Genomic DNA, 27926 nt, shown 5'->3' with positions numbered 1-27926 from the left:
TTCTATTATCAACATTGAAATCCGATTCTCAGATAAAGGTGCAGAGTTCACTTCTATGAGAGGACGATCGAGAGGTTTTAACTGTTAAGAAATAATTAAAAGATGGGCATTGTTTGTTAAACATCTTGTTATCCAATGTATTTTCTTATTATTTTTTTCTTTCTTTGCATTACAAGTAACAGCGTTTAGAGCGTATTCAGCATGAGCTAACGTTGCGCCACGCTGCGCATTCACAGTCACCGTTCACCCCGTGCCGGACTGCCTCAGGAGGGGGAACTATACAGTCTGCTCACCACACCTAGATTGTTAAGTTCGAAAAAAGCTGCAAAAAACGGCCAAAACACAAGAAAACATAGATTCGAATGAGCAGTAAGTAATAAGGAACAGTAATGATGCTTTCCTCGTTTTTGGCACAGCAATTTTGAGTTACAATAAGGATTCATATTTAACTGCCCTTCCTCCCCTTAATTGCCTATACACTCTTTTACTGTTCTTTGACTGAACCCCGAGTCTGAACCTCGAGCAGCGCAATACATGGCTTTAAATCTCTTTTTGAAGATCCTGCCGAAGCCGCGTTTCATTTTAATAAGCACAGTGATAAGCATACTCGCACCTACTTGAGGGGAATCATCATGGGCGATCAAGTTTAAGTACATTGTGAGAGTGTGTTTTCCATAAAGGTATGGCAACGAGCCGGTTTAAACCTGCCGTCTGGTAAGGCACACACATTCCTTCACACTCACGTCCATTAACGATCCTTCGACCGAGTTCTTCTACCGCCAAGAGGTAATTTAAGCTAATACATTCCTAACGTACCGCCTTTCACACCATTTCACACCGCTATCTCGGACTTTCCCCTAATCTATAGTCGCTTCGATTTTTGCAGGATGCTTCTATGAAACAAACCAGCGGCACACACACTAACACTAATAAGAGCCCTAATCCTAGTGCCATCCAGTAGCACGAGATTCGTTCTTAACCGTATCCGCGACGGCGCTGGTTGTTTCCGCCGACGTTGATCGTCGATGATTTGTAGCAGAACGGGCGCATCGTGTTGTTCCACTGGCCATCCACGCAACCGAAGAAGGCGGCCGGCTGAAGATGCTCCGGGATGTCATGGCCCTCGTCGCACTTCACCTGACACGCGGTTCCATTCGGGATCGTTAGCTCGGCATCGTCACCGTTGTCGGTGTCCTTCAGATCGCACGCAAACCTTCCATTCGCCGGTGGAATATCGAGCTGACAGTCAGTCCCGGACAGGGTATGTCCATCACTCGCATCCGCGGCATAATCATCCGATACATCTAAGGTAAAAGAGTGAACGATCAAGATTAGAATCGAACGTGGCTCTGGCTAGTTTCGCTTTGCTTTGCCCTCACCATTGAACGTGCAGTACGGTTCTTCGCCTTCCCAGATTTCGTCCTCGCTGCACTCCACGAACGAGTTCGGTTGGCTCAGGTAGCCACCGTTGCGGCAATGGAACGTACACCGAGAGCCCCAAATGTTACCGAGATTGCAGATCGCCTTCAGATCGCGGTTTTTCGGTTTGTAGCGACGGCACTGCTTCACGACCACGGTGTACCGCATCTCACACGTCTGTACGGCCGCCCCCGTATGCTTGCTAATCACTTTGGCCAGAAAGCTAAACGGAACACCATTGGAATGGGGCAGCACAAAGTTTAGCTTCGGACCGAACAGTGTCTCCAGCTCGTACAGATCCTTCGAGATGGGGCGATCGCGGCACGTGGTCAGCAACGGTGGCTCGATCAGTACACCGTCGAGCCCTTTGCGCGCGATTGCCGTCTTCTCCGGTGGACACTTGATGCACAGTCCATCGATGACGGTAAACTTTTGCTGATGCTGTATGCCGTGGCGTCGTCCATGGGCCGGGAAGTGCTGCTTCGTACCGTGGTGGCCACCACCGTGCTGTTGCTGCAACTGGGGACGGCCGGGGCGCTTGCGTCCATTAGTAGCCATGCGGGGACGGAAACCCTGGAATGGAAATTTGAAGGCGAAAGGCAAAAAACGTCATTTCAACGAGGAGCAAGTAATTCCGACGTGTTCTGAGATAAATTGCCGTAGATGGTACGTACAGTGGCCTAAATTTTTGGATCTAAGCAAAACTAAGCTATGTATTGAATATTTTGACACAGTGAGCGATACAAGCATCATTAGTGTTCATCTTTCTCAGTTTGATTTTTGTTTCTAAACAATTATCGAACGAAACCATAATTTACAGGTCTAGGAACCGTAATCAGAATCAGAATCAGAACCATAATCGAAGAACTGTAATCGTAGAACCTGTAGTTGAGCGTTCTATGTGCCCTCTGCCGCGTTGCCTCCTAATTGCTTGGTTCTAATTGAAACAACTTCCATGTTCTTCCCTTCCCAGACGTCCTTGAAGTCGTCCTCGAGGAGAAACGTGCGCCATACTTACCCCTCCATCCTGCCGTGCTGACACCGGTATCGTACGGTTGTGATCCGGTTCCAGAAATGCTCGACCGCCGACCGGCAGTATGATCGTACCGGTCTGCACATTCTCGTACACGCGCTGGTTTCCCTGCTGTCTGTTGGATTGGGATCGAAAAATCACGTTAGTCTCGGTGCATAAGCGGCCCCGCATTAGACACACATGCTTAAACCCCTGCTCCGCAAACCCAACGAACTACGACAACAACATTCACATGGCAACGACATCGAAACTACACTACAAGGAGCAGGCGGTGGTGGCTAGAAACTGTACAGATTGGTGCTAGTAGTAGTAGTTGCGTGATAAGCGTTCGTTTGTTCGTCGATGTAAATCCATAAATCGATAACCATCGATCGATTGGGTCCGGTTCTTCGCTTGAGACCGCGATGAGTTTAGCCATTGAACCGTTGCGATCTCACCGTTTCAGATAAATTTTTGCCACTGAAGCATCCTTCAGCAGCATTAATGGGCACTGAAGGCAGGTGCCCCAATGGGGAGATTCTGTATATGAGGGGGGGAAATTTATGAAGAAAAAAAAACATAACTTGCTTACCGAACGTTCGATTTGCTACGATGTGGCCGTATCGCAGCTCCCGGAGTGGAACCAACGAGCGATGGATTGGTAACCGTGTAGCCGAATGTATTGCGCCCCGTACGAACAACCCCCGTACGGTCGTGGTGCACGCGGTACGGTCGAATGGCACGGCGTACCGAGGTGGCCCTACCTGTTGCCGACGTGACCACCGCCGGTGGTGGCCTCATATGTTGCGGTTGCTGCTGCTGCTGCTGCTGCTGCCGCTGCGCTGCACGATTGCTCTGTAACGCCGCGGTGGGACGACTGTACGACGACGACGACGATGATGATACGGAAGATCTGTACGAAAAGTGGGGATAAATAGCGAGCAACAGGAGGAGAGTCAGCCAGAGATCAGCACTGGAGGAGTGGAATGGGAAGGGAGGCGCGAAGGATATCGCCGGACGGCCATGTCATTGCAGTATCTTGATACTGAAGCAAACACCTCTAGGGTAATGCATCCATTGCGTCGACTTGTTGTGTCCAGATGTGCCATCGGCCTGTGTCTGCCGTGTGTGTATGTGTGTCGAGTAGTGTGCAGTATGGCTTCCTCTCGGTTCGATCTCTCGGTTCACGCTTCTCGACGGCAACTTATCTAATCGGCGTTCATGCGGGTATTTATGTATCGCCGATCGCCGACGATCGCGTGTACCGCTTGACTCATAATTCAAACAGCCAAGTGGCCTACCGGACCCCGGGTTGAGATTTGTTGAAACAATCTAGACAGGGTTCTGTGCTACCTGATGCCGGTCTACGATAAGGGCTGGCTATTTTGCAAGAGCGAGAAAAGGTGTCTGGTAGAATGGAAGGCAATTAATTCTCTTCCATCAGACAGGGACCCTTTGGGTCGGGCCGGTAATGGCAGGGTTTGATCATTGCTTGTCCCCGGGGAACGCTTTATGCAGCACCGATAACACTACCCCTTGTTCGAATGCGTCACATTTGCATTTAAATTAAATTGTGTTGCGTACGATCCTCTGGGGACTCGGTGGTATTAATCATCCGCTATAGACACCTCTCACAGGATGATTTAGGGCACTCCAACTTCCATTTTACAACCGAGAACCCCCAAACCCAAACAAAGCTATTGTGCGAAGTCGCAGCATCGAGTTTTATGGCCATTTCCTAAAAGGACACCCATCGTTGCGCATTGCAAAAAAAAAAACGAATGCCTAAAGTAATAAACCCCACAATGGGGTCCAAAGATCCTTTGTTGCTATTCCGAAGTTATCAATAGCGCTCCGTTAGAGCACAATAAATATAACCATTACACACGATGTCTCATCGTCATCGAGTTGATGGTCGATCACAATGCCCCTCGCAGATCGGCTCGCGAAGCAGTGCGACCAAAAACCATTTCCTGTGCCTGGCTTGTGTGAAGAAGATGGATGCGGCGCGACGTCTTGAATGAGCTGTCTTTCATTCGAACGGTTGCCCTCTGCGTTTCCTTGTGCTGTTGTTGTAAATCTTCCGTTTTCATTGTGCTGATTCGTTGCAGGATATTGAATAATAGCAGCGCCAACCAGCGCCAGTCAGCGAGCGTAAACGCTTCACACCGCAGTCGTCCGTGATTTGATCGCGATCTCGGTCCCGTCCCGGGCCGCCCGGAACGATAATTGAATTCTCAATCGACGCACTGACGCTAAATATCGCTTCTTCATTGCGTTCAATTATGAGATTAGCGGACTTTATCGTTCGATTCCGGCCTCCCTGCACCTTGGCACGGGCGCCACTTGTAGGAAGGAACGCATAATTTATTTCAAATGATAGTAATTATACACCGCAGAGGGCGAGGGCCGCTGTTGGCAAAACTTGACTCCAAACGGCCACCGGTGCCCGTCGGCTGGTCAATAATTGCGGTGCGCACGGGCGGCCTGATCGGATAATAATGTTTCAAACTTCTTCAACTCTCGCTGCTGCTGCCGCCGCTGCTTACATCAACTCCAGTCATCCGACTGGTACCGGGGACTGGACTCAAGGCACAAGGCTTCGTTGGAGGTCCGGATCCTCCAGCAACAGCAGTTAGTGGTGGATCCGGTACTTGCGGTACCGCGATACGGATACGGATCATTGCCACACGCACGATCCTATCCATGATACCGTTTGTTGCTGGAGCGCGGAATTGGTTCATAATTAAATGGCCTCGTTCAAGACGGACGGACGTCGTCCACGTCACCGTAGAGTACTCCGACTGACTGGTGGCAGGCTAGTTCTTCATCAATCATCCACCGACGACGGCTCCAACGGAGGATTGGATTGATGTTTGAAGACTAAATGTTTGTTTACTGCGGGGAATTAGCACGCGCCAGCCCCGCGGTCACCACCACGCAATTCGCGTATCCCACGCCAACCTGCGCTTTGCACCAAACACCAGGCTCTTGATCAACACTTTTCCCAAGTTCCGGGGGTCTCAGACGGCAGTCAGTCAAACGGAGACTCCGAGTGGGTGGATTATTTGTCGTCGAGCGTCTAAATTGGTTTATTTAGAGACATCAACCCCTCGCCCTTCCAAGATTGATGACTATGCAAATGAAGTCACTTCTCAGTGCACCGGTCCGTGAGCACGCGATACGCCCTTACGCAGCGATTCTGTTAAGCAGCAGAGCGGCGGCTCTGACTGCGTGCTGGAAAGATCCGTTGGATCTGGATAGTGGATAATCCTTCTGTTGCTGCTGCTGTTGCTGTTGCGGATGATCGGAAATTGAGACCGCGCTAGACCATGTTTCGCCTTAAAAGCATCCGCCTCAACTCTGACTTATCTTCTTGGGAACTGTACTCCCCAGTTCCTTGCAGGATGATCGATGGTACGATCGCACGAACCGATTCGCTCACAACATTCGATTCGAGTCTCCGGAATGGCTAATTGACACATCTCGTTCGCTAATCTAATCGACTTCCATCCGGTCTTACCGCTACTCCCTCTGACACTAGTTGACATTCCGAGATGGGACATAAACTTCCCGAGAAAATGGCGCGAACTAGTGGCCGCTCTAATGGCCTCCCTCCTGTGGCGCTAGTAGGTTACCGAGCTCGTTTCAATTCAATCAGCAGAGAGCTACTGGATTCGTTTACGACCGTCCGAGCCGAATAGATAAAGATGTCTTATTCGCCTCCCCATGGAGTACGATGGTCGCGTACCCATGGTCGCGGGACATTTGAATAGAAACTCTACAATCGTTGCCGTTGGCACTCGAGTGGCATTCAATTTGGTGTCTAGGCTCGACGGGATGGGAGGTTGTTACACACACTCATTACACAACGTATTAGCGCTACTGCGGATAACACGCCATCGGGGTGGCAATACCTTCAATTAACGAACCTAAATCGAGGACAATATTTTAACCGGACACACATTCCTCCAATTCCCTCTTGAACTTTTGCCATTGGACCCACGTGGCCCACGAGAACGCAAGTATGCACAGGGCCACATTCAAAACACTTTTCCGGACCGCACGGGGACCACCGGTCCGGCGGTTAGAGAGTGTTGGGCTTCGCCGGCCTAGAGGGCAAAAGTTGCTCCACATGCTGGAACTCCCTACTAGCGCAGCACTACGGAGCACCACGGAGTGCCGGAGAGTTACAAATGGAGCTGAATAAACGCTAGAGATAAATCCAATGGTCAATAGTAATGTCAATTAATTAATTTTTTCCCCTTCGCCCTGCCATGCGTTCGGTTGTAGCCAGCAAATACAGATTGTAGCCGACGAACACGCGTCCAAACGTCGACACAGATGTCTGGGGACGGGACGATAACATGGGTTGGGGCACCCTGGTTACCCTGTTCGCTGGCGTCTAGTAGTAGGCCGTTCGAAATGCATTAGGAATTAACATACTCGATGCACTTGCTTCTGCTGCTGCTGCTGCCGGTGCTGTTGTTGTTGGATCGACATAGTCGGAGGTAGTACTACTAACTCGCCGTAGCCGGACCATTCCGGATGGGTCCCCTGGCTAGGGCACGAGAGGGCATATATTGGAGCCTGATCCCGTGGCTTCGATTCGTGGCTGCCTCTGAAGGATGTGTTTTACTGCCCGGTGGCCTACCTTGGTTGTTGTTGTTGTTGCGTAGCGACGAACAAATGCAGTCAGTCTCTCTGCATCGCACAGGAACTCGCCGATGATTAGCGAAGTGAGTAAAGTAAGGATTTTAATGGCTAACCACCGACTCCTTTTCCCTCGGTCCCTGCGGCTGGTGGCTTAAGTCATGCGTGAGGGACGATTTATTGAATTTCGTAGTTACGATTTCAGCGAATGGCGTCGTCGTCGTCGACGTACTGCTCGTAGCGCAACATCCCGCTGTGACATTGATGTGTGTATTATTCGCTGCGCAAAGTGCTGTTGAGCTACGCGCATCTAGTAAGCATAGGGCAGTACGCGCGCGCTTCTTGTGCGTAAGCTGATCGATCGGTTTACATAGCTCACCGAACGAACGGAGAGGATCGTTAAATTGGAGAGGTTTGCATGCATTGGTTAGCGAGCAGCAATGTTTATTGCGCCTTCGTGCCAGCGTGAGATGACAGTTATTGGGCAATAGTGGGGCTATAGGGGGGGAATGTACGGTGGGACACCCCGTCAATCAAAACCCAAAGCAGCACGGCCCACTTGGATGTGCGAATCAACATTCGCCGTGAATTCTACATTGATTTTACAACCTGTGTTACTCGTTCCTTCCTTCTCCGAAGGTCAATACAACCGGCCATGACGGCCATGATGTCCGGATGGCTGGATGGCTCATTTCAACGGGGTTTCTCGGCAACACACGCAGCAGGGATGCCACTCCACCCCGAATAATTGGCCAACACGGTAAGGCGCTAAACGACCGTGACGAATTGACTGCGTTGCGGATTAAAGGCGAAATCATTAGCATGGCCGGTTAAATATACCGGGTTTCGATCGATGCGTGTCCGGTACGTCATCACAATCCGCTGCTCCGGTGTGCTCCTGCACACATTATGTTCCCTCCTACCCCTACCACATGCGGTGCACGAATGCAAATGCCGCGCTTCCAGGCCCCACGGCCGGCAGACTGCGATTCCGGTTCGACGCAGCAGGTTATTATCACTCTCCGCGCGCTGTTGATGCGGATCATCATGCTTATAAATGAAGAAATCATAGGATCTCCACCCCCCCCTGGGGATCCTTTATGGTTTATGAATGGTTTGAGGAAGGGAGGAAGAGCTGGCGATACCACCGCTGGGAGTGAGGAAATATTGAAAAATGCTTCAAATTTGATCGACGCCATTTCCGTTGGTTGGCCAACTCGTCCGGCAAGCCGTCCGAGAAAAGCCGATTATTAGGCCCCTTGTTGATAACCGGACCGGGCCAATTCCACTGGCCGGGGACCACCTACGGTTCGGTTCTAACCAATGCCATCCCCGAGGCCGCAGTAAACGGTGTTGGCCTATTAGTGGCGCCGATACTCCCAATTAGAGAGCAAAATGTTTCAAATTTGTTTTTCGAGATTCCCCGGATTGCAAGATTGAGCGGATTTTACGGAGAAGGACCTCGCGCTTGGACGCGGTGCGATCACGCACATTAATCAAGACAGTATTAAGAAGTGCATTCTCGGGGATGGCGATGGCCACGGTCACGGTACAGTAATGAGGGCTCAGCTTTTAAAGGGGTTTGATTAAAAGTGTCTGATAAGCGCAGGAATTTCGTGCGGTATCGAGTACCACGGGCATCCGGTTAGTGCACGAGCACACACATACACACACACACACACTCAGGCAGTCAGACAGGGACATCAGCATTACGGTCAAGCAAGCAACAAACGAAAAAAAAACAAAAGCAAAAACACAAAAACCTGCCGTTCGGGCGAGGCGATGGAGCCAAACCTGTTCGTCGGTCCCTCGAATGCATCGGTGTAGAGTGCTTCATCTTGGGCGCTTCTTGGGTGACACGCGCCGCTGGGTAGCAGAGCTGCACGGTGTGAGGAAAAGACCGAGAGAGAGAGAAGAGAGAGAAGAGAAGAGAAAGAGAAAGAGATAAATAATGATTAAAGAAATGGAACAACATGTGAAAGAGGAAAGAGATCCACAACAAAAAAAGGATCGTCCCAAAACCCCCTAAAGGTGATCACCAGCGCGGTGTGGAATTTCCTTAACCGAATTAGAGTTGATCGTTTATGATGTTGTCTCCTCTCCAGTGGGACCGCCTCTCCGTTGCGCTTCCCTCCTGCAGTCCAAAAAATCATGAGTAATGCGACGTAATCGGCATAAACATTTATGCTCATTAGCGGCAACAAGGCAAAGTCGATGCAAAGGATGAGAATCAATCCTTGTGCCTACGCTACGCGCTGCACCGGCAAGGGTGTGCACTGGAGTTCCGCAGGCAGCAGGTTATGCTTATGCTAACTACTACGTTAATTAATGAACGATAGCGACGCTTCGGATGCGGCTAACGGGGGTGGTTTACCGGTTGCTGTGGTGCAAAAGCCGGTTTTAACTGCATCCCCGCAGCAACATCAAATATTTTTCAATAAACAACCCATCAGGCAGCAGCACCATGTTTACTTAAAGCGTTTTTTTATAATCCCATAATCCCTTTGATAATTGAAAAGTGAAACAGACACTTTTGTCGTCGTACCCGAGGCGGTGTGTGCCTTCTGTAGGTACGCGATGCGTGATTGTTGATCGTAGTTGATCGTTACGCCACGATAGGCGGTATCGGGCTATCGGTCGCTAAATGGTTGTCAACAAATTGAATAATTATCGTCTCCATTAATCTTTCGGCCGTATTTTTTTTATTATCCCTCTCTCTCTCTCTCTCTGTCTCTATAACATGTAAATCAACATTAACAACATGGAGCTGCAGGTGGTCACTTCATTGGCTGTGGCTTTTGTTGTTGTTGTTGTTGTTGTTTTTGTGATTAATGGGTCCATCTATAAATCAAACGGTTTTTACTATCTGTGTGCAAGATGCGATCGCACAAGATGGTCGCTTTACGATAAAAGGGGGCTTCATAATAAAGACCGCACTGAGTGATGCGAGATACGAGAATGAATGATTTTCCCACCCGGACCCGGATCGATAGAACGATAAAAGTCATTATGCCAACCGCGAGGGGGCTTGACAGGACCGTGCGCCCGCGATTACGGTGCCCGATAGGGGAAAGGTGAGCGTGGAAAGCAAGTAAAGCAAGGTCTGATGCAGCACAGGAACCGACATGAGTGTCCAGGTTTGCTTCCTGTCACGAGCTTAATTAAGATGGCGCATTGAGACACTGATCGGTCGTTTTGGCTACCGTGTTTCGTGTGGTAGAGAGCGTTCACGATGCTGCAATGTTTTACGACGAAAGTTACGATCGTTTAAAGAGCAATACTTGAGATTGCATCTTGTTAATTATCTTATACGAAATATTATCCATTTCTACATATCAAATGGTCTGTGATGGACACATTAAAACGCGCATTCTTGCAGACAGGTCTACATGGTGCGCCTTCGAGGCAGAACATCTTTAAATGCTGAATAACTCCGCCATTTTTAAGCCAATTTTGGAAATACATTTATTTTTGGTCATTTTACTCAGAATATAATAACGATCAAATGATCCCCTCCATTAGACACGCAATAAGCACGGCCTTTTTTGGCCATTGTGCTTGATAGTTGATAACATTTCGAGTGTAATAGCAACAATTTCCGCTCTGATATTACCTTTCAGGTCTTCAATAGTCTTTGGTTTGCTGGCCAAACACTTTAATCTTCAAATAACCCCACAGAAAAAAATGCCGCGTCAGTCGCTGAATGTCTTCCATGTTTCTTACGATAAAAATGCACAGCAACTGTCACAGTTGAACAATTATTTGCAATGTACAGCGCTACAATTTCAGCCCGCTTTTATGGTGTGTATCGATTCATGGTTAAAGTGGCATAGACTGACCGAATTACTACGCAACCTAATTTCTGAATTCCGCTCAACAGCATCCATTCTGATCTCGAGCCAGTAGTCAACTGTTCCCCAAAAATCCCAATTGACCTGCTGGCAGCTCTTATTACGATCTGGATCCCTGTGCCGCGTGTTTATCCAAACAAATCTAAACAAAAGAGGGGTTTGAGCGTAAAGTCACATTTCATCGCTCGTACGGATATGAAACGTTATCATTTCATTCCTCTAGTTCCGTCACGCATGAAGCGCCTTCCAAGATGGTGCCTGTCAGCAGACTGCTGCAATCGATGCAAGTTTCCTGCTGACGTCAAACAAGTGGCGAGTGCCGTTTGTTTGAAAACTGTTCGACTATTGGAGTAGACCGCCACAGTATGCGCGGCGATGGGAATATCCACTTGAATGTCGCTCGCGAGGAATGCTTGGCATGTTTACACGGAATGCACTCGAGTCAGGCGGGACGCCAGATTGCACTGCTCTCTCTCTCTCTGTATGTTTGTTGGGCCGTGAATGGCGAATTTTATGGTTCGATAGCGAGTGTTCCACGTGCAACGTACCGACCAGATAAGCGAGATGAAACCGGGGGAACACATCTGGTAAACGAAACACCGACGAAGACGTCGACGACGACAAGCGACGTGCGTGTCACGTTCGCTGGCGTAGTTCTGGTGACACGGTTTACAAATTGCCTACTCACCGGGGTTGACCTTCTACATGCCACCGTGTTGCACATTTCGAAGCATTTCGAAGTCCAAACCCAAAAATTGCCCCGCAAAAACGTCGCCTCTCGACGTCTAATTAATTCGTTCCCAAACGGTAACGAACCGGCGGCTCAATCTTCGGGGTTTCCCCAAAACGCAACCGCATAATTCGGTGCCCGGCACGCTAATTCGCTAATTGAGGCACAGGGGCCCGCGGATCATCGCGGACGGTTTGCTCGTCTAATCGGCCGCCACACAGAGTCGTCGAAAACTCATCGAGATAGTCAATTAGAGCGTCGAACGTTCCGCCATCTTTTGGCTGTCTGACAAACCGCTCATTATAAAGACGCCAACGTACCGTGCAGCAGCAGTAGCAGCAGCCATCATCACTGCAATTCGCGGACTGGTTAGTTGCACAGGATATGTGCATTCGACGGGGGACCAGTAGAAGGAGGAGTACTACGCCAGCAAAAAAAAGAGAGAGATCGCTACAGTTGCAGAAAATATGCAACAATTTTGCATTCTCATCCTCACCCCCAGCGAGGCAATCCACTGTTGTTGATTGTTGACTGTTGAGATTGTGGATTCATTTATGAGTCGCGACCCGACCCACGATGGCCAATGACACTGCAAATTGGATTCTGATTAGTGTTCGACAATGGCATGGTGTGTGGGCTGTATGAGTGTGAGGGGTCATGAAAACCCTTTTGCGAGTGACATGCAATATAAGGGCTCAAATACATGTGACCCCAAGAAGGAGCAGAGAGAGAGAGAAGGCGAGGGAATGAAAAGGTCCTATAACGATCGTAAACGTGTCAAACCGTGTCGATTGACTTTCAAGACATCAATGAAGTCGACAATTGCACTCGATCGGTCGGTCGCGTGTATCGCGTCCAAGGGGTTTATTTATGCTAGCGAGGGGGACGCGAGACGAAGCACTTCGCGTTGTCCACTCGTCACCGTCACCGTAACGCTGCTTGATACTGTCCGGATCCGGTGGAGGTGTTTGAGCTCTTGATGATTTGATACAATTTTCCTCGGTTCGCACGTTCGCGAGAATGGCGCTCCGGGACCGGGATTGTGTGTGTGCCGGCATAAAGCGGCCACATTCATTCAACTCCGCATATTCACACCTCACCAGCAAATTTCCCTCTCCAGCGTTGCTCCATGAACCGCGATTGGCCTTCGGTGCATTGATTTATGAATGTATTACTAACACCACCACTTGGACTTGGCGGCGTAAAGTATCGCTCGTTTCTCCTCCCTCTTTTCATGCTCCATTTTAAAAGGAGCAAAATGAAAAAAACCAGCAGGGGGGAAGGTGTTCGGGAATTAGTTTTATCCGTTAGGCGCAACGGGGTCCTCGTGGACGTAGCCGTGGCCGGCGCGCACCAGGGGTGCACCTTTGAAGTGCACCCTTCCCGGGGAGGGGGGATAATATCCTTCTTACGGCTTGGCTTTGGCGCCTCTAGCGGCCCGAAAAAAAAAAGATTCCGCGAGAACAGTAATAAATTTATAAACGGGCCCCGTTTGCTGCAATCAAAACATGACCCGCGGACGTTGGCTATTATCGATGGAATGGCAACGAGATATTAAAAACCGATTTTTCTTCGTGTTCCTTTTCGGCATGCGTGAAGTAAATCAAATAGATCTGTTTTTTCTGCTGCTTCTTTCTCGCGGTTTAGCCATTGTTGGCACACACACACACACATTGGCCGCTGATCCGACCGACCGACCGACCGATCCACCGACGGTTCAGGACGTCTTAATTTATGGGCCATGTTTGCGCATGTTGCAAAATTTATGGAACCACGGTGTGGCCGGTGGGCACACACACACACACGCACGCGCAAAAACAAAATGCAAATCTTTAATTTAATGTAAGCGAAAATTATTTATGCTCCACCATTAACCGACCGACCGTACTATGGTCGTGTGATGTTTTGGGTTCGTTTTCGCCGTTTTTTCATTTTCATCAACTAAATGTGTATCCCCCTCGGGAGGGCAAAGGAAAAAGGAAATAAAACCAGACCAGAGTGGAATATTAATTCATTTTCCCGCAAAACGATGACTTTTATCTCGCCAAAAACTAATCGTTTTCCATCCTCAGAGCGTGTGCGTGTCTGTGTGTGTGTGTGGTAGGTCTAATGTCCTCTAATGGCGTACTAATAAATTAATCTTTCACCAGACCGATAAACGGTTAGAGTGTTTTTTTTTTTTTGCAGGAACAGCTGAAGCGGCAAATCGCAAATTTACATTGGCCACACCTACACGCGCATCCGTTTTGCTGTGACATCCATGTGTGGTGCAATCCAATGGTGCAAAAATGGAGAGGTTGGGGGTCTGGCAACATCTGGCGGTCTGGTTTTTGGCGCAAAAAATCGCAAAAACCAAACGAAATTAGCCGGTGGGCGCCAACGCCTCCCTCCCCGCAAAAAAAAAAAAAGGCATGATTGATAGAGTGTTGTGACTGTGTGACGCTAAATGATCATCTCATCAGCCGGGACCGGGGCCGAGGCCGGGAGGTCCTAACTAGACGATGTCACGCGAATTCGCGAAAGCAGAGGTCGAAAGAAAACGTTGGGGATCGCAGACGCACCAGCCATAAAGGTGACATTAATTCAACGGCTCGTTGCGTTTATCTCGCAACGCATGGTCCCCGATTTTGCACCGCGTCCCGGTCGCGGATCGGTCAGAAACAACTGTGATCACACATCTTGCGTTGTCGTTCTCGTGTCGCGAAATCGCTGATCATTGGCCCCGGATCGCGCGGCCAGACTTTCCGTTCTGTGCTGTGTTGCGAGGAGCAAATCTCATGCTTGCTTCTTCGCTTCTGTTTGGCGTCGTTTAGCGAGTAAGAAAAATGGTTATCGGAAGACCAGAGAAAGAAGAGAAAGGTGGGAGCTGCGGGAGTTGAGTTGAATGATGTGATGCTGCTCTGGCCCGAGGGCGGGGAATGGTCAGTAGGGTGGCCAGTGGCGTCAACATTTCGTTCCGGTGTGTTTACAGCTTCCTTATGGATGTTACTGTCCGGTCGGGGTGAGTGATGCAAATGTGTTACGCTTTTAACTAAATTAATTTTCTGTAAACGTACATCAAGTTGCGGCGATCCTCGCGGGTGTTTCTGCCGCTTGCTTTTGCTTTCTCTTTCGCTGCCTCTTGATGACGGTGACGGCGGTTGGTGACTAGGCCATTCGTTCTCATTGGGAATAGCTTTGGGATACTTTAAAGTGTCCCGTGCAATCCCGTGGGTTATTAATAAGACGCCGTACTTAGGACGCAGAGCAATTGCACAGCCACCGATGAGTCACGGTTCGCTGTAAGTTGAGTGTTGTACCGAAATTTCGTTCGTTTTATGGCCGCTGCCACAACACACCACAACACACGACAACACAGCACAACAACACGTCGTACGGTGGGATTTCGAAATTGATTTATAGTTCCAAGCACGGTATACCCGTACCTCCCGGATGCTGTTGCTGTTGCTTGTTGACGAATACTGTAGTCATAATAGGGCATCAGTGTGTGTTTATCGAGAAAACAACCCACTTGCAGCCGCATCTTTCCGGCCGATACCGATGAGGAGTGTATTAATTGCTCACAACCAAGAGAGAACATGATATAGTTTTGCGTTTTGGGGTGCACCATGTTGTGGCTTTGAGAGGTGTCCTTGAGTCCGCGTCAAGACACAAGTCGCGAGCGCCACATGTTGCAACCACAAAACCGCACCGGGAACCGGCAATTCCTGGGCAGCTTCTGGTCCGAAGATCGAAATGCGCACCATAGCCCATTTGTATTGCATGATATTGAACGATCGACCAACGGCGAAAGGAATTTGCAAGATCGATCGAAATCGATCGATCAACCCACCAGAGCTCCGATCACTATGACACCAAACTGTCAATATATTTGGTCCATGGTGTGATCATCGACGACGATTTGTGTTTTTTTTTTCCTTCGCAACATCATCATCCATCTGCAAACTGCTGTGTCTGTGGAGCAGATGATGAATAACTGGTGGTTACGGAATTGATGCTCCTGACTGCAGCAGCTAGTGTCCTAATTCGTTTAATAAAATATCACCAGCACCGCGGTTGCGCGGTTGCATGGTTGTTGCAGTGCAATTTGGCAGCAGTTGCGATAGTTGAGATCACTTCCACTAATGTCATCGATCAATGGAGGTCCGCAACTAGATCAACAATCACGCGCCATTGCGGCTGACGGGGAGGAATGCGTACCAACTGATTAAACAACGTGTACACGCTAATCAACTAGAGCTATAAACACGTTACACGTTACCGGCACACGCCGATGCTGGAGCAATATAAACATCTGGCACTGAACCGCCGGGTTCGGGATTGTTTGAGTAGTTGAAGCACGGTTCTAAACAACCTCTTGTGCCAAAAGACAAAAATAGTTCTTTCCGGGTCTACGCCGGCTGCTGCTGCTGCCGGCTAACTTTCCATTTGAACTTTGTTCATTCTCTCAACCATCACTCAATATAGTGGACCGGGAAGAGGGGTAGATGCTGTTGTTTTGGCGCACGACGGGCCGTCCGTGCTAGACCGTCGGGTGTTGCTGTGGCTTAAGTGAATCTCCATCTCCAGGGCAGGATAGCGAATCCAAACACTCCCACACACACACACCGCTCCGGAGAGAGAATGGCAGAATTTTGCTAAACAAACAAGGTGCCGCCGGTGTATCGAACACCCGATGCGCGGGTGCGGTGGTTTGTTTGGATCCTCGCGGCTCGGCGAACGGCGAAAGCAGTCGTTAAGAAGTGATATGATGTGGTGCGTTCCGAGGAGTTTGATTGGCAGCTCGGCCATTCCACAGGATCCACACTCGCGTTGGGGTCTATGAGGATTGAATAGTTTATTTGGTTTACGAGAAGGAGCGTCCGGAGCGTCCCTTTTGCAAAAAGAAGACGAAACACCCAATACTTCTCTCTCTGTAACGATCTGTTGAATGGAATGGATTCGTTTCCCCCCTTAGTTTGCAATTTCGATTGACGTAAGCAGGATGGACAGCAGCGGCGCATTGGCAATCGAGGCTATCGAGGCCGATTTGCATTTCCCCTTCTACATATAAAGTCAAGGGCTACTTATAGGCTACTTCACTGAGGTGGACACACAGGAAGCATTCCCTGTTACGATCCTTGAGATTACATAATCGATCAAATGCTGCTGCCATTTTAGTGTCCGAAGAAATCGGCGGAACCGCGTGGCCTCCATTACGGGATGCGTGCATTAAAAAGCCATCAATCTCAGTTCCGCTATGCTAGCTCAGAGGTTCCCCGGTGATACCTTGCACCGCAGCGCATCAATTCTCGCATCCGGTTGCACATCTCAATCATACGTCGTCGTCGTCGTCGTCGTCGCACGCTAATGGAGACATTGTGACGTAGTAATGGAGACATTGTCGAGCTCGTCGAAAACGAAAGGACCTGCCACATGGGACTGAGATCATCACCGTTCGCTTGTGATGTTGATGATTGATGACAAAAGATGACGTCTCTGGAAGTGCACTAGATGCACTGCTTCGGTTGAACCGAATTCCGTCTAGAACCCTTCTTTTCCAGTTGCCGTATGACAATTATTTGGGGACTGAATGTGACCCAGATATGGGCCGTGTGGGAGTGATCTGTGTCCTTGAAACTGATGCGTCTCGTGATTGTGCTAACAGCTGGTGTTGCTGCTGCTGCTGCTGTTGGCGTTGCTACTGCTGCTGCTGCTGCTGCTGCTGCTACTGCTACAGCTGGTGCAGCTGGTATCGCTTTATCTTAATGTGTGTAATACGGGCCAGGTTTATGACAATTGTAAGCCCGTTGACAAGGACGGATGGCGGGGGTAAACGATTTGTCAGCGGTACCTCCGACGGAGAATGATTGACGAACGTCCCCGCTGCACTGTCTGCTAACGATGTCCGATGATTTATTTCAATAGAATCGACATCAGAATATGGTACCGCACAGTACAGTACAGTACAGTACATAGCGCGGCATGCCTCTAAGCACTCTCCTCTCCAGGCTTGACATGACATGAGAGTAACGTTGTATAATTACTGGTCTTGGTCGTGCACTAGAGAGGCTCTTTCGTCGATCAATTACCGCGCAAACAGCTTAGCACGCTTGTCCGGTAGAGGATTGACTTCGGTGCCTGGGCCAATGTAGGCCATATGGCTTCCGTTTTGACCGAACAGGAACCGAGAAGAGCATTCTACGGTGCTGTTCTAGTGAGGACATACACCATACATGATGGTACTGGTAGTTACTAAATTACCGGTTACATCTTTACTCGAACGACGCTCGAATAGCCAGTGCCGTGTCGTATCGGGCACTTGGCATGCCTAATGTCCCGTCGAGTTCTCGTCCACACAGTCATCGCCGCCGCGACGTACGACGACGACGACGACTCTCACTGAAGGTCGCACACGGAGTGAGTGAACAAAATTATGATTCCACGGTGGGCATAAATAAAATCGTTGCAATCGTTGAATGCTTAATTGAAAACCGCGTCCACAGCGACCGGAATGGAACGACGATCAAACCGGGGTCTGGCTCTGAGTTCGGTTCGGTATTGTACGTCACCACCGAGCGAGCCGTTTCACGTTGCATCTGCGGCGCCAGGAGTTGAGGGCGTTCAGGGCAGCCGGAGCCCGTTATGCCCCGTTAAACGAATAAGCGGACGCTGATTTATTGAGAAAGAAGGAATGGGGCGCTTCCGTGCCCGGTCTCCATCATGTCTTCCACTGTCTTCTGTCTTCTGGTACTGCGGCAGCGTCAGCACCAGGTCAGCAAGGTTAATGGAGGAAGATTTTTCGGTGTGCGCTGACAGCTCTCCCAAACTACTGCCGGGCATTGCCGTTTCCGTGATGTTCCTTCCCCAATTTCCATCGTTGACACGCTCGGTTTTGTAGCGATCGCAGATCGTTTGCAGAACGGCGCGTCAGAGCGTGATAAGCTGTCTGATCATCAGGTTGTTGCGATGTTCCACATTGAAAGCACACTTGAGAGTAGCGCACGCAGCACTAGACGTGGATCTATTTCCATCGACAACGACATCGAGCGCGGTGCAAAGTATCGCTCATCCCGAGCCGAGCGTCATGTGCGATCCAGCAAAATCATTTTGGCAACCGATTGGTGAGTGCATCGCCCTCATCAGAAGCAGTCAGTCTAAAGATTTCGTTGTGGGGGGCAAAGGCAGATAACTCTGTAACTTCTCGTGTTCAGATGGACGTACATATGTCCTGCGCCCGAACTGCGCCACTAACCCAACGCCAGTGGCGTTTAAAAATAAGTTCTCTTCTCCACCTCTTTTTTCGCTTCGCGAAACCCAAAAGCAGGGTGGCCAAAATAAGCGCTGAGTAATTAGTAACGCTGCATAACGCTGCGTCTAGGCGTGATATGGTCCGTGAACTTGAACCAACGGGCGGACGATCAGCGCGAAAAGTGAAACCTTTCGTTCGACGATCGCGCAGTAAGATTGATGATGAAATCTCACTAGTGGTGCCCGCTGAAAGACGTCACTACGATCGATCCGGTAGAGCATGTGAGCACCGATGTCCACACTGGTCTACATGTTCATCTCCCCCTTTAGGATGTTTATGGTTATCGATTCGATTGGATCCGTCGCTAGGGAGCCTCCTCGATGTGGCATCGGAAAGGTCCCATCCCCAAAGGGAGGGGATCCGATTACGGAAGAGGATCTATTCTGTGTCTTCCCACCCTCCTCGAAAAAAGGGACTTGAGCTACACATTGACACCTCATTTAAATGCGGTCGTACCGTGTGCGGTGGACCAAACGATGGGCGCCGAACGCCATAAAGAGCCGGACGGACATCATCTCGCTGATCGCTGATCACCGATCGGGCGGATCGCGTTTCATCAACCGATGGTTCGCAGTGAATTGATTACGTATGGCTGTTGCGTGAAACCATAGGGTCCACGAAACGTTTTCGGAACGTTTAGCTGGACACACGGACACACACACACACACACACGGGGTGCCTAATGAGCCAGGGAGCATAATTTAACGGATTTTATTCAACGGAACCATCGGCGCTATTTTGGAATGATAATTTAATTACAAACCACCGGTCCGGGTTCGGGTTGTTTTTTTTTGGGTTTTTATTATTTTTCGCGACGAGAAGATTGACCGAGGAAGGGGTCTCTCTCTGTCTCTCTCTCTCTAAGCTGTAATTATTATAAATGGCCGGTGGCGGCCTGCCACGTGTTCTGTGCGACTGCTTATGCCCGCGTTAATGGTAATGATGGAAACGACAATGTGTTTTTATGTAAAGCCCCCCTCCTCCCAGGGGGTTGGCTTCTCGATATTTTACCAATTTGTCGCCCTGTTGTGGTCGTTCGCATCCGCTCCGGACGGTTTAATGTGGGTAAATATTTGTGAAAATACAAGAAATATGCTAATCCACCCTTGGGGAACCAATCACCACGGCCGATCAATGGCGATCGAGAGAGAGACAGAGAACAGCCCTTCGATCATCCGTTCTCGAGAGTGTTGTGGTGTCCAGCCGCCAGCACTTCAGCGAGTTGTTAATGGTTTGTTAAGAAGCTTCGATCTTTACTTTGCCGTTGCCGTCTTCAGCAAACAACGCGCATCCTCGGGAGTGGTACAGCAATTGACTTGGCGCCGGAAGCTTCCAAGGTGTTGAAGTGGATTGCACTCAGCTGCGTTGACATCAACTTAACGGTTGCAGTAGCTAGCTCTCTGCTGCAGTGCCAAGTGATTAGTGATCTTTACACTTCACAAACACAAGAAGCAAAACAAGATGAATAAAAGGGAAGAGCGCTCCACTGTATATGGCACATTGTTAAGCGGGAAGCGATCCGGTGCTTCTATACCCGGAGTTCCCTGGGGAGACGTACCGAGAAATCCATTAAAATGTCCTGGATCGTCGTGTCCGATCGTTAAGAAACAAACGGACGCTTTCTTCCCAACAATGCACGCAGCAAATGGTGTAATTTGTTATGCCCTGTGCCGCTGCAGTTGGCTGCGTCCATAAATCAGGCGCGACCATCGCGAGCGTGATCGATACTTACCAACTTCTAATCCCATGTGTGTTCCCGGGACGCATAGCGCATTGGCAGAGCACGGAGAGCTCGTGTGGCGTCTGACAGTGATATGCTGCTCCACGAAACAATATGCTCATCAGGAGGTGAATGCACACACGCGCGCACGCTCCTTTCGCGTCTATGCGCTGCATATGCGTTTGACCATAGATCCAACGAGGCACAGGACCTAGACATGTGGCCTGTGCCCATAACCTTAAATAGTGCTCCGACAGACCGTTGGCCGGCTGCCAGCAGTTGGTTGGCCCCCGGGAGACTGGAGAATGCAATTAAATTTCAATTTCAAACACCCCAACTTTCGCGAATGGCATCTGTCCAGTCGATGGAGGATAGCGGTTCCCGCTCGTCGTCCCGATGTACCTTGTCCCGATGTACGCAACGCACTTGAGTAATGGTCACTCATTTGTCAGCGCTTTAGGGCTTATATAGACGATCGTCTGACTCACGTTGCCCAGTCCAAAACCTGGTTCGGTTTGCGAAGGGCTTTATCGTCATCCATTTCCTTAGCACCAATCTGGAACTTCTTTGGCACTGGAAGTTGCACCGCGAGCTGCCACGGTGGTAAACGGTTAGCAATAGCGTAATGGCAATCGAATTATTCAAATTTACGAGGTTCTATAATGTGGTGTGATTACCACCACCACCATTAAGTGCCACGCGAACACATTCCCGCGTTTCTGTGGCTTCTTCTTGAGCCCGTGTCCGGCCATCAGACAAAATACAAATGGATCTACAACGACTTGAAATGTCACCGACGAGTTGGCGGATTATGGGTCCAAGATTGGACGTCTCCACATGTTGTGACTTACCTGTCAGGGCGAACACAGCCAGTAGCAGCATGGCTTGGAGGGCCGACGACGATGACCACCACTGCTGCTGTCGGCGTTGTCGTTGTCGTTGGTGTCGCACGTTTGTTGATAAATGGGGATGGCGGTCCGGGGAAGGGTCAGCCTGTGAGCGGTACCTCCACGGGTCGTCGGTTGACATCGTTCCGCGGCTGAGTTCTCGGCACTAGGCACCCGGTCGAATTTCGTCTTTTTCAACAATTTCTTTTGTTCACTAACTGCTACCTTTGTCACTCCCACAGATCACCGTTGATTTCGAGTCACTTCGTGGATGCTGCTCGCGGAAGAAGGGAAGGAAAGAGAACGATGATGAGATGAGGACAACGAGCTGACACGACACTAAACGGAGGTCTGCTCTGCTCTGCTGTTAGTAATGTAACTTCCAGCGGAACTGCGGTGCTTCCCTGTTTCCGGTGGTTGCACACTGACAGGCGCAGATCGATCTACTTCTCAACCAGATTTCGGTTCCTGCATCGCGACAAAGTGTCATGTTACGCGTGCACACGCACACCGTTTTGTTAATTGTCATCCGGTACGTGATTTATGGCCGCATGCCAGGTTAGTCTGCTCTTATTTGGAAAGTGGATCCTCCTGGTCCTGGTATTATTGTTCTGGTTTGTGGATTGCGAGAAATGTCGGAGCGACTTAGCGAACGAAAACAATAATCCCTCACTACCGCAGGGGGGAAACACTGGATTTTGGGGCCTGAACGAACGGCCTGGCCAAGAACACCTTTGCTTCTTCTTTTTCCTTCTCCTTTCTTCATTGTTTTTGTCTTGGAGTATTTGGCGATCACGACCGTTGCGTGTTGCGTGTTCTCTAGTCTAAAGCGGGGATGCTACTCGCGTTGATCGTGATATCGAGTATGTAAATGACGTGGCCACACACACACACAAGCGCTCGTGGACACACGGTCATCCGCGGTGATAAATTGTGTTTACAAGCATCACACTGTATGCCGTGTATGCTAATCGCATTGTTCCACGGTTTGTTTCTAGCTTCTCGCGTGCCCCCCAAAAAAAACATATGATCCAGAGGGGCCACCCCCGTGGTTGGTGGTACGATGAGGATCACAGACTTCCGCGGCCGCGGCCCCGGCCGCCGACACTTTCTTTCTCTCTATTTCTCGGGGGGGCCGGCCCGACCGGAATGCCGCTCTGGCCCGCCTGGATGATGAGTAGTGCGAGCTCTAATCTAATCATCTTTACCGGAGACCGCCGCCAACAACCGGCGACCAACCGTCGTGTTCCGTTGTGTCGGGTTCGGTGGCTGGACATTTTTTTTATGTCATTTTTGTGTCTTTCTGGCGGATCGGGCGGCCTTTAATCATTTTCCTCCCCCGACCTGGCCTGGCCATGGCCCTGGAGTTGATGGAGTGCGTGCGACGCGGGCGTATGACAAGCGTCAACCAATTAGTCCACCATATGCTTCTCCTCCCCATCCCGTTTTGCCAGGATGGTGGCTGGAAATTTATGTAAAGTCCCACGAGTCGGCCACTGATGCGGCCGAAGCCGTTGTCACGCACTTTGCCAAATTGCTATATTGGTCCGCGGACTGCGCGCGCATTATCCTCGCCGATCACGTTCCTTTCGGTGAATTGCGCATACATCTGTTGTGCCTTCGTTGTGCTGTGCTGTGCTGTGTGTGTGTGTTGTTCGAGAATCGGCCAGCAGATCGGTCGTTAGCATAAAAAGAAGATGATTCCATATTCTCGGCAGCGCACGGCGCCTAATGTTGACAATCGATCACCTTGATCGCATACGGAATGTTTGTTTTTTTTTTCGCTAACTGACCGTTTCCACCGGTGGTGAGCAAACCGAATATGAACGCCGAATGCTTTATGCATCAATGTGCAGCTCCACTCCAAACGATGATGACGGTGGATGACCGAAGAGAAGAGAAAGAGGAGTCCCCCCCGGGGGATGTATTTGAAATCCATTTTTTTAACAACAATGCTCCTTCTCCTCCTCCCCATTCCAGAGGCACCATCGTAATCATGTTAAACGATGCGCTTTGGTGTGCCAATCAAATCGGGGTTCCGGGATTTATGGATTTACTGTGATGTAAAAACCCATCGCCAAATGGCTGTTTTCACACAATTCAAATGATCGCTCTTTTGATCTTGTGTGAGTTTAATGTGTCGTGGAGTGGAGAGTTAGATTTCCCGAGGTTTTATTGTCCGTTCGCGTGTCCTTCGCGTGACACGTCTTCCTCTTCAAAAAGGGGTGCTTAATTAATTGGCCCATTAAGACTCTCGGGGTCTTTGGCAGGCCCTAAGAGTGTGTGCGTGTGTGTGGTCTTGGGGTAGCAGTATCACGGAAGACGCCACGTTGGTGCGATTATGCAGTTAATTTAACGGCGGAAATGGTGTCACCACCACCACCGCCACGGTAACGCACCGATTGCTGAACGTATGCTGCGGCCTTGAGATCTTGAAGGCCCCCCCCCCCCTTCTCAGCTAGGCTAGAGGTGAGTGGTTGATTAGAGAGAAGTCACGATGTCACCAACAAAAAAAGGGGCGAAGATGCTGGTTGAACTGGCCATTAAGTATTAGGCTCTTACGTTTGCTTCTGTTGCCCTTTAAGAGCTCGCTTGTTAAGAGCGCCCCCAGGTGATGAGGGTACCGATGAGTCATCATTAGGCTACTCCCTTGAAGGAATTGAGGTTTAATTGCCCTTTCGACAACATAAAAAAACGTCCTAAAGAATATTCGTTCTCCTGAAAAAAAAAACTCGTCTTCCAGGGCGTAGTTTGAATGCATTCACCACAAACGCAAACGCACCGGAACGCACTGGAATGCAGGATGACAGGTTAATGGAGTATCGCAATAAACATGAATTACGACCAAGGCATCGAGAGCCGTGAGAGGCCAAGGAATCCGGCAATCCGGACGCCATGGAGACAATCGTGCGAAATGCAAAAAGTTTGTGCGATTTTCGCGTCAATATTGAAAGATTGACCACCGCCACCACCACCAGACCAGACCAGACTGTGCCGCGGGGCCGGTAACAAACGATATACAAATGATGATCGGCTCAGGAGGTCCCGGGAGGTTAAGCTTCTTGGGTAGCAGCTGCCGGTTTATGAGCTGCCGGCCACCACCTATCTCTAAAGCTCGGCTCAGTGGCTTTTTAAACAAAAAGTCCGAATAGAAATCGATAAAAGATTTCTTGTAAGATGGTTTCCTTGTTCCAATAGTCTGAGCGAGCTGGGAATGGCCAACGTTTTCGCAGAAGCTATAAGCACCATAAGCGGATCAATATATATATTTTTTTTTTGGAGGCAACCACCAATCCCAGGTAGGGAAAATATATAATATTATAATAAAGTAGCTCGCAGCATCGAGCTAAACGATCGGTATCCTTATTGATTGGTTTCTCTTAACTCAGGTCATTGGACTAATGCGTCAATGTAACCGGAGCTTGCATAAAGCATCACCGTAAGCATGTAGTTCCAGTTGACATAAACTGTTAACTTCATTACCACAAAAGCGCTGTCTAGAAGCAGTAACATCAGCATCAGCAGCAGCAACAGCAGCAGTAATGTCTGCACGGTCTTCACTGGTGAACGCTAGTATAAAGCAACAAGTTAATTGTCTTCGGAAACTGGTCCCGCGAGCACAGCGCGTCGAGGGTGTCCTACGAATCTTTGCTAATTAGCAAAGCCCGAAGGTGGTCGCCCGGCCTCGCGGGAAGCAAATGGAAAAGAAATGACCACCACACTGGGTCTTGGGTTCCAGGCATCTAAACACCCACGGCTCGGCCTTTGAGAAGGTCAGTTACCAGGGCTTCCAGCTAGCTTGCAATGCTCGCGCTTAAGACGGGGAGGGACTGTCCCGGGATGCAGCCCAACTCGCTCATCTCGCTCCTGTTAATGGCATGACCGGAAAGCACTCGATCCTGATCCGTTGTTTCGATCTCGGGCAGCGCCAGAGCCGGGGGAATGCAAAAACGTAAAACAAAAATCTCACAAATCAATATGTTAATGTGACGACTACCCCCCCCCCCCCCCCCTCTGATCCCGATGATGGCGCACCCGGAGAACGTCGAACGACTTTTGGTTCGGGTTTTGTTTTGTTTAGTTGTTTTGTAACTTCATGTTCCAACGTTCTCTCTCACTCACACACACACGCTCTTAGGTTGAATGACTTTTTATCTCAAAACCGTCGTACCTGTCGATGCGAGAGCCACAAGCGAATAAACGAATAAATACCGAAAAGGCTTTTAGTGGCACGATGGTGGTAATTTCGGATTCGGTCATATGTTTGCATAAGTATGTTTATGGCTAGGCGATGCGATGTGTTGGAGATGTTCACCTGTCGTCCAGTAGAAGAAGGGAAGGGGAGTGAAAACGGCCGCGGTAATACCGGTCAGCCGGCTGATAAGCCGATGTGTCCGATGTAGGGTCTGTTAACTACTAATTTGCGATTCAGAATTTCCCCCCTGGACATGGCGCGGTTCGGAGCTTCGGTTTGGTTTGGTTGGTCTGGTTTTGGGTTTTTTACAACTGACCAGCGATAAGGAATGGTGTGCGTGTGTGTGCGCGAGCAGGATGTTAGGTCATTGGTTTTGAGGTCCAAAAATCAATAAGTTCCAATCCAACAAAACATTTATGAGAACAGTTTCCAGTCGACCTTGAAGCATCGTTCATCCCTTATCTGAAGTTCAATCTCGAGCGAACTCGAGGGATGCCACAGCGGAACAGACAAACAAACAAACATTCGAGTCATTGGATTGGATCGGATTGGATAGCTGCTGTTCTCGATCTCTTGAATTCGATATTTCCTATAATCAATCTACGGATTACTCTGCTATCTACAGAGAGATGTAAAATTACCATTTTTACACGTCTGCGACAACTGAGTGACGGATCGAAGCCGTTATCAACGATCATTCAACTTCACGCGACTTCTTGAAGGACACCGTCAGCTGCTGTGGCTGTGGTTCGGTTCCAGGAAACCGGTAGTGCTGGTCCGTTCCGTGGAGGTGTTTATTGTATTTAAAACAACCTTTTTGTTTTTTTTTTGCTTTTACGAGCAACCAATGCTCACGCATGCGAATTTTATCGTCAATTTGCAATGATTCCCACCCATTAGGCGTGCGCCATTAAAATGTGCCGTAGTGTGGGGATGATGATCGCTTGTGGTCCCTTTGGTGGCCATTCGAAATTAATGATGGCACTTCATTTACCGCTTAATGTGGACACATTCGCATGTCCTACCTGAATCAAAACATTCGCTTCATTGAAACCCGAAACCCCAACCCGGTGTGTAATTGCGAGCGTTGTCGTTTAACGGCTTTGCATAAGATTTTCGCAAGAAGTCACTCCGAACACGTGCTTCTTCGCGTTCGAACCGTGCATCTGGGTGCCGGGAACACTCGTTCGGAACGTCGTTCGCTCCACTCCAAACGGCACTTTTGTCGGTTTAGATAGCGAAGTACTTGTTGCCCTTTTTCCCCGCCTCGCGATTCTTCTCACGATACGCACGAAATTGACCAACCTGGCCACAACCATCCAACCAACCAACTAACCAACCAACCGGCAATGAAATCCGATCGCCACGGGGACGACCCTCTCTTTAGCCCGCAAATACTATGCCGCGTGTCCCTCCCCCGGATCTCGAGCGTACATATATTAGCGAGTAATTTATGTCACACACGCACGACACTCACACACACATTAAGACAACAGAGATCTTCGAGCGGAGCGGAGCGAAGAAGCAGAGGCAGGAGGTTGACATAATTTATGGCGTGCAAACCGGAGTTAAATGTTCCGAAAACACTTTACATTTCATGCACCACACGGCTAACAGGTCTTTGGGCTGTTTTGGGTCACCCATTGGGTGGCGCCGCTTGCCACAGAGATGATTGCTGATTTGCAGTTGCATACCACACTGGGAATGACACTTTGTTTCACCCCGATTATTAGACACATCCAAGAGTCACTAGGCACTAGCACTGTCACACCAATCCAAGCAGCACATATTTCACCCCTAAACACTGGCACAAAAGCACAAAAGATGGCAAATCAGCGCACCGAGGACGTTCACGGCGTCCGTCCGTCGTGGTTCATGAAATTATGGACTTAATTATCCTGTTTACAACCCCCGGGGACGTGGATTTGAGACACTGCCCATCACTTGACGTGGCAAAAGGAGGGAAAGAAAAAAAAGGGAAAGAAACTAACCACGAATGATCCTGGGCACCGATGGTGGTCGGTTCTGCCAAACCGGCAAACGGCAAATCACAAAGAATCACTTAGCAGCCGGCGGCCGGCCCTTCACTTCACGTCGATTTTTCTTTCCTCGAAACCGCTTGTTCTCGTTCGCGCGAAGACACGTCGTTACACCGTTCGATCGGCCAG

General features: G+C 49.5%; 1 protein-coding gene across 3 annotated transcripts; it reads right to left on the bottom strand.

The window, feature by feature from the left end:
* LOC125953435 (uncharacterized) lies at window positions 1–27926 on the bottom strand. 3 transcript variants are annotated; one of them, XM_049683028.1, is made up of 7 exons: window positions 27750–27926; window positions 21528–21837; window positions 8879–8963; window positions 3024–3344; window positions 2438–2567; window positions 1380–1992; window positions 1–1304 (listed from the first exon to the last, which is right to left on the bottom strand). In XM_049683028.1, the coding sequence occupies exons 2-7, from the start codon at window positions 21703–21705 to the stop codon at window positions 976–978; spliced, it is 1656 nt and encodes a 551-aa protein (XP_049538985.1). In that variant the 5' UTR covers window positions 21706–21837; window positions 27750–27926; the 3' UTR covers window positions 1–975. The 3 variants fall into 3 exon arrangements, with proteins under 3 accessions (XP_049538985.1, XP_049538986.1, XP_049538987.1); XM_049683029.1 differs by lacking the exon at window positions 27750–27926 and adding an exon at window positions 27453–27555; XM_049683030.1 differs by lacking the exon at window positions 3024–3344 and having other exon boundaries at window positions 3–1304.

Source organism: Anopheles darlingi, chromosome 3 (assembly GCF_943734745.1).
Source record: "Anopheles darlingi chromosome 3, idAnoDarlMG_H_01, whole genome shotgun sequence".
Taxonomy (NCBI): domain Eukaryota; kingdom Metazoa; phylum Arthropoda; class Insecta; order Diptera; family Culicidae; genus Anopheles; species Anopheles darlingi.
The sequence above is the reverse complement of the archived record's forward strand: the minus strand, read 5'-3'. Positions and strand labels throughout refer to the sequence as shown.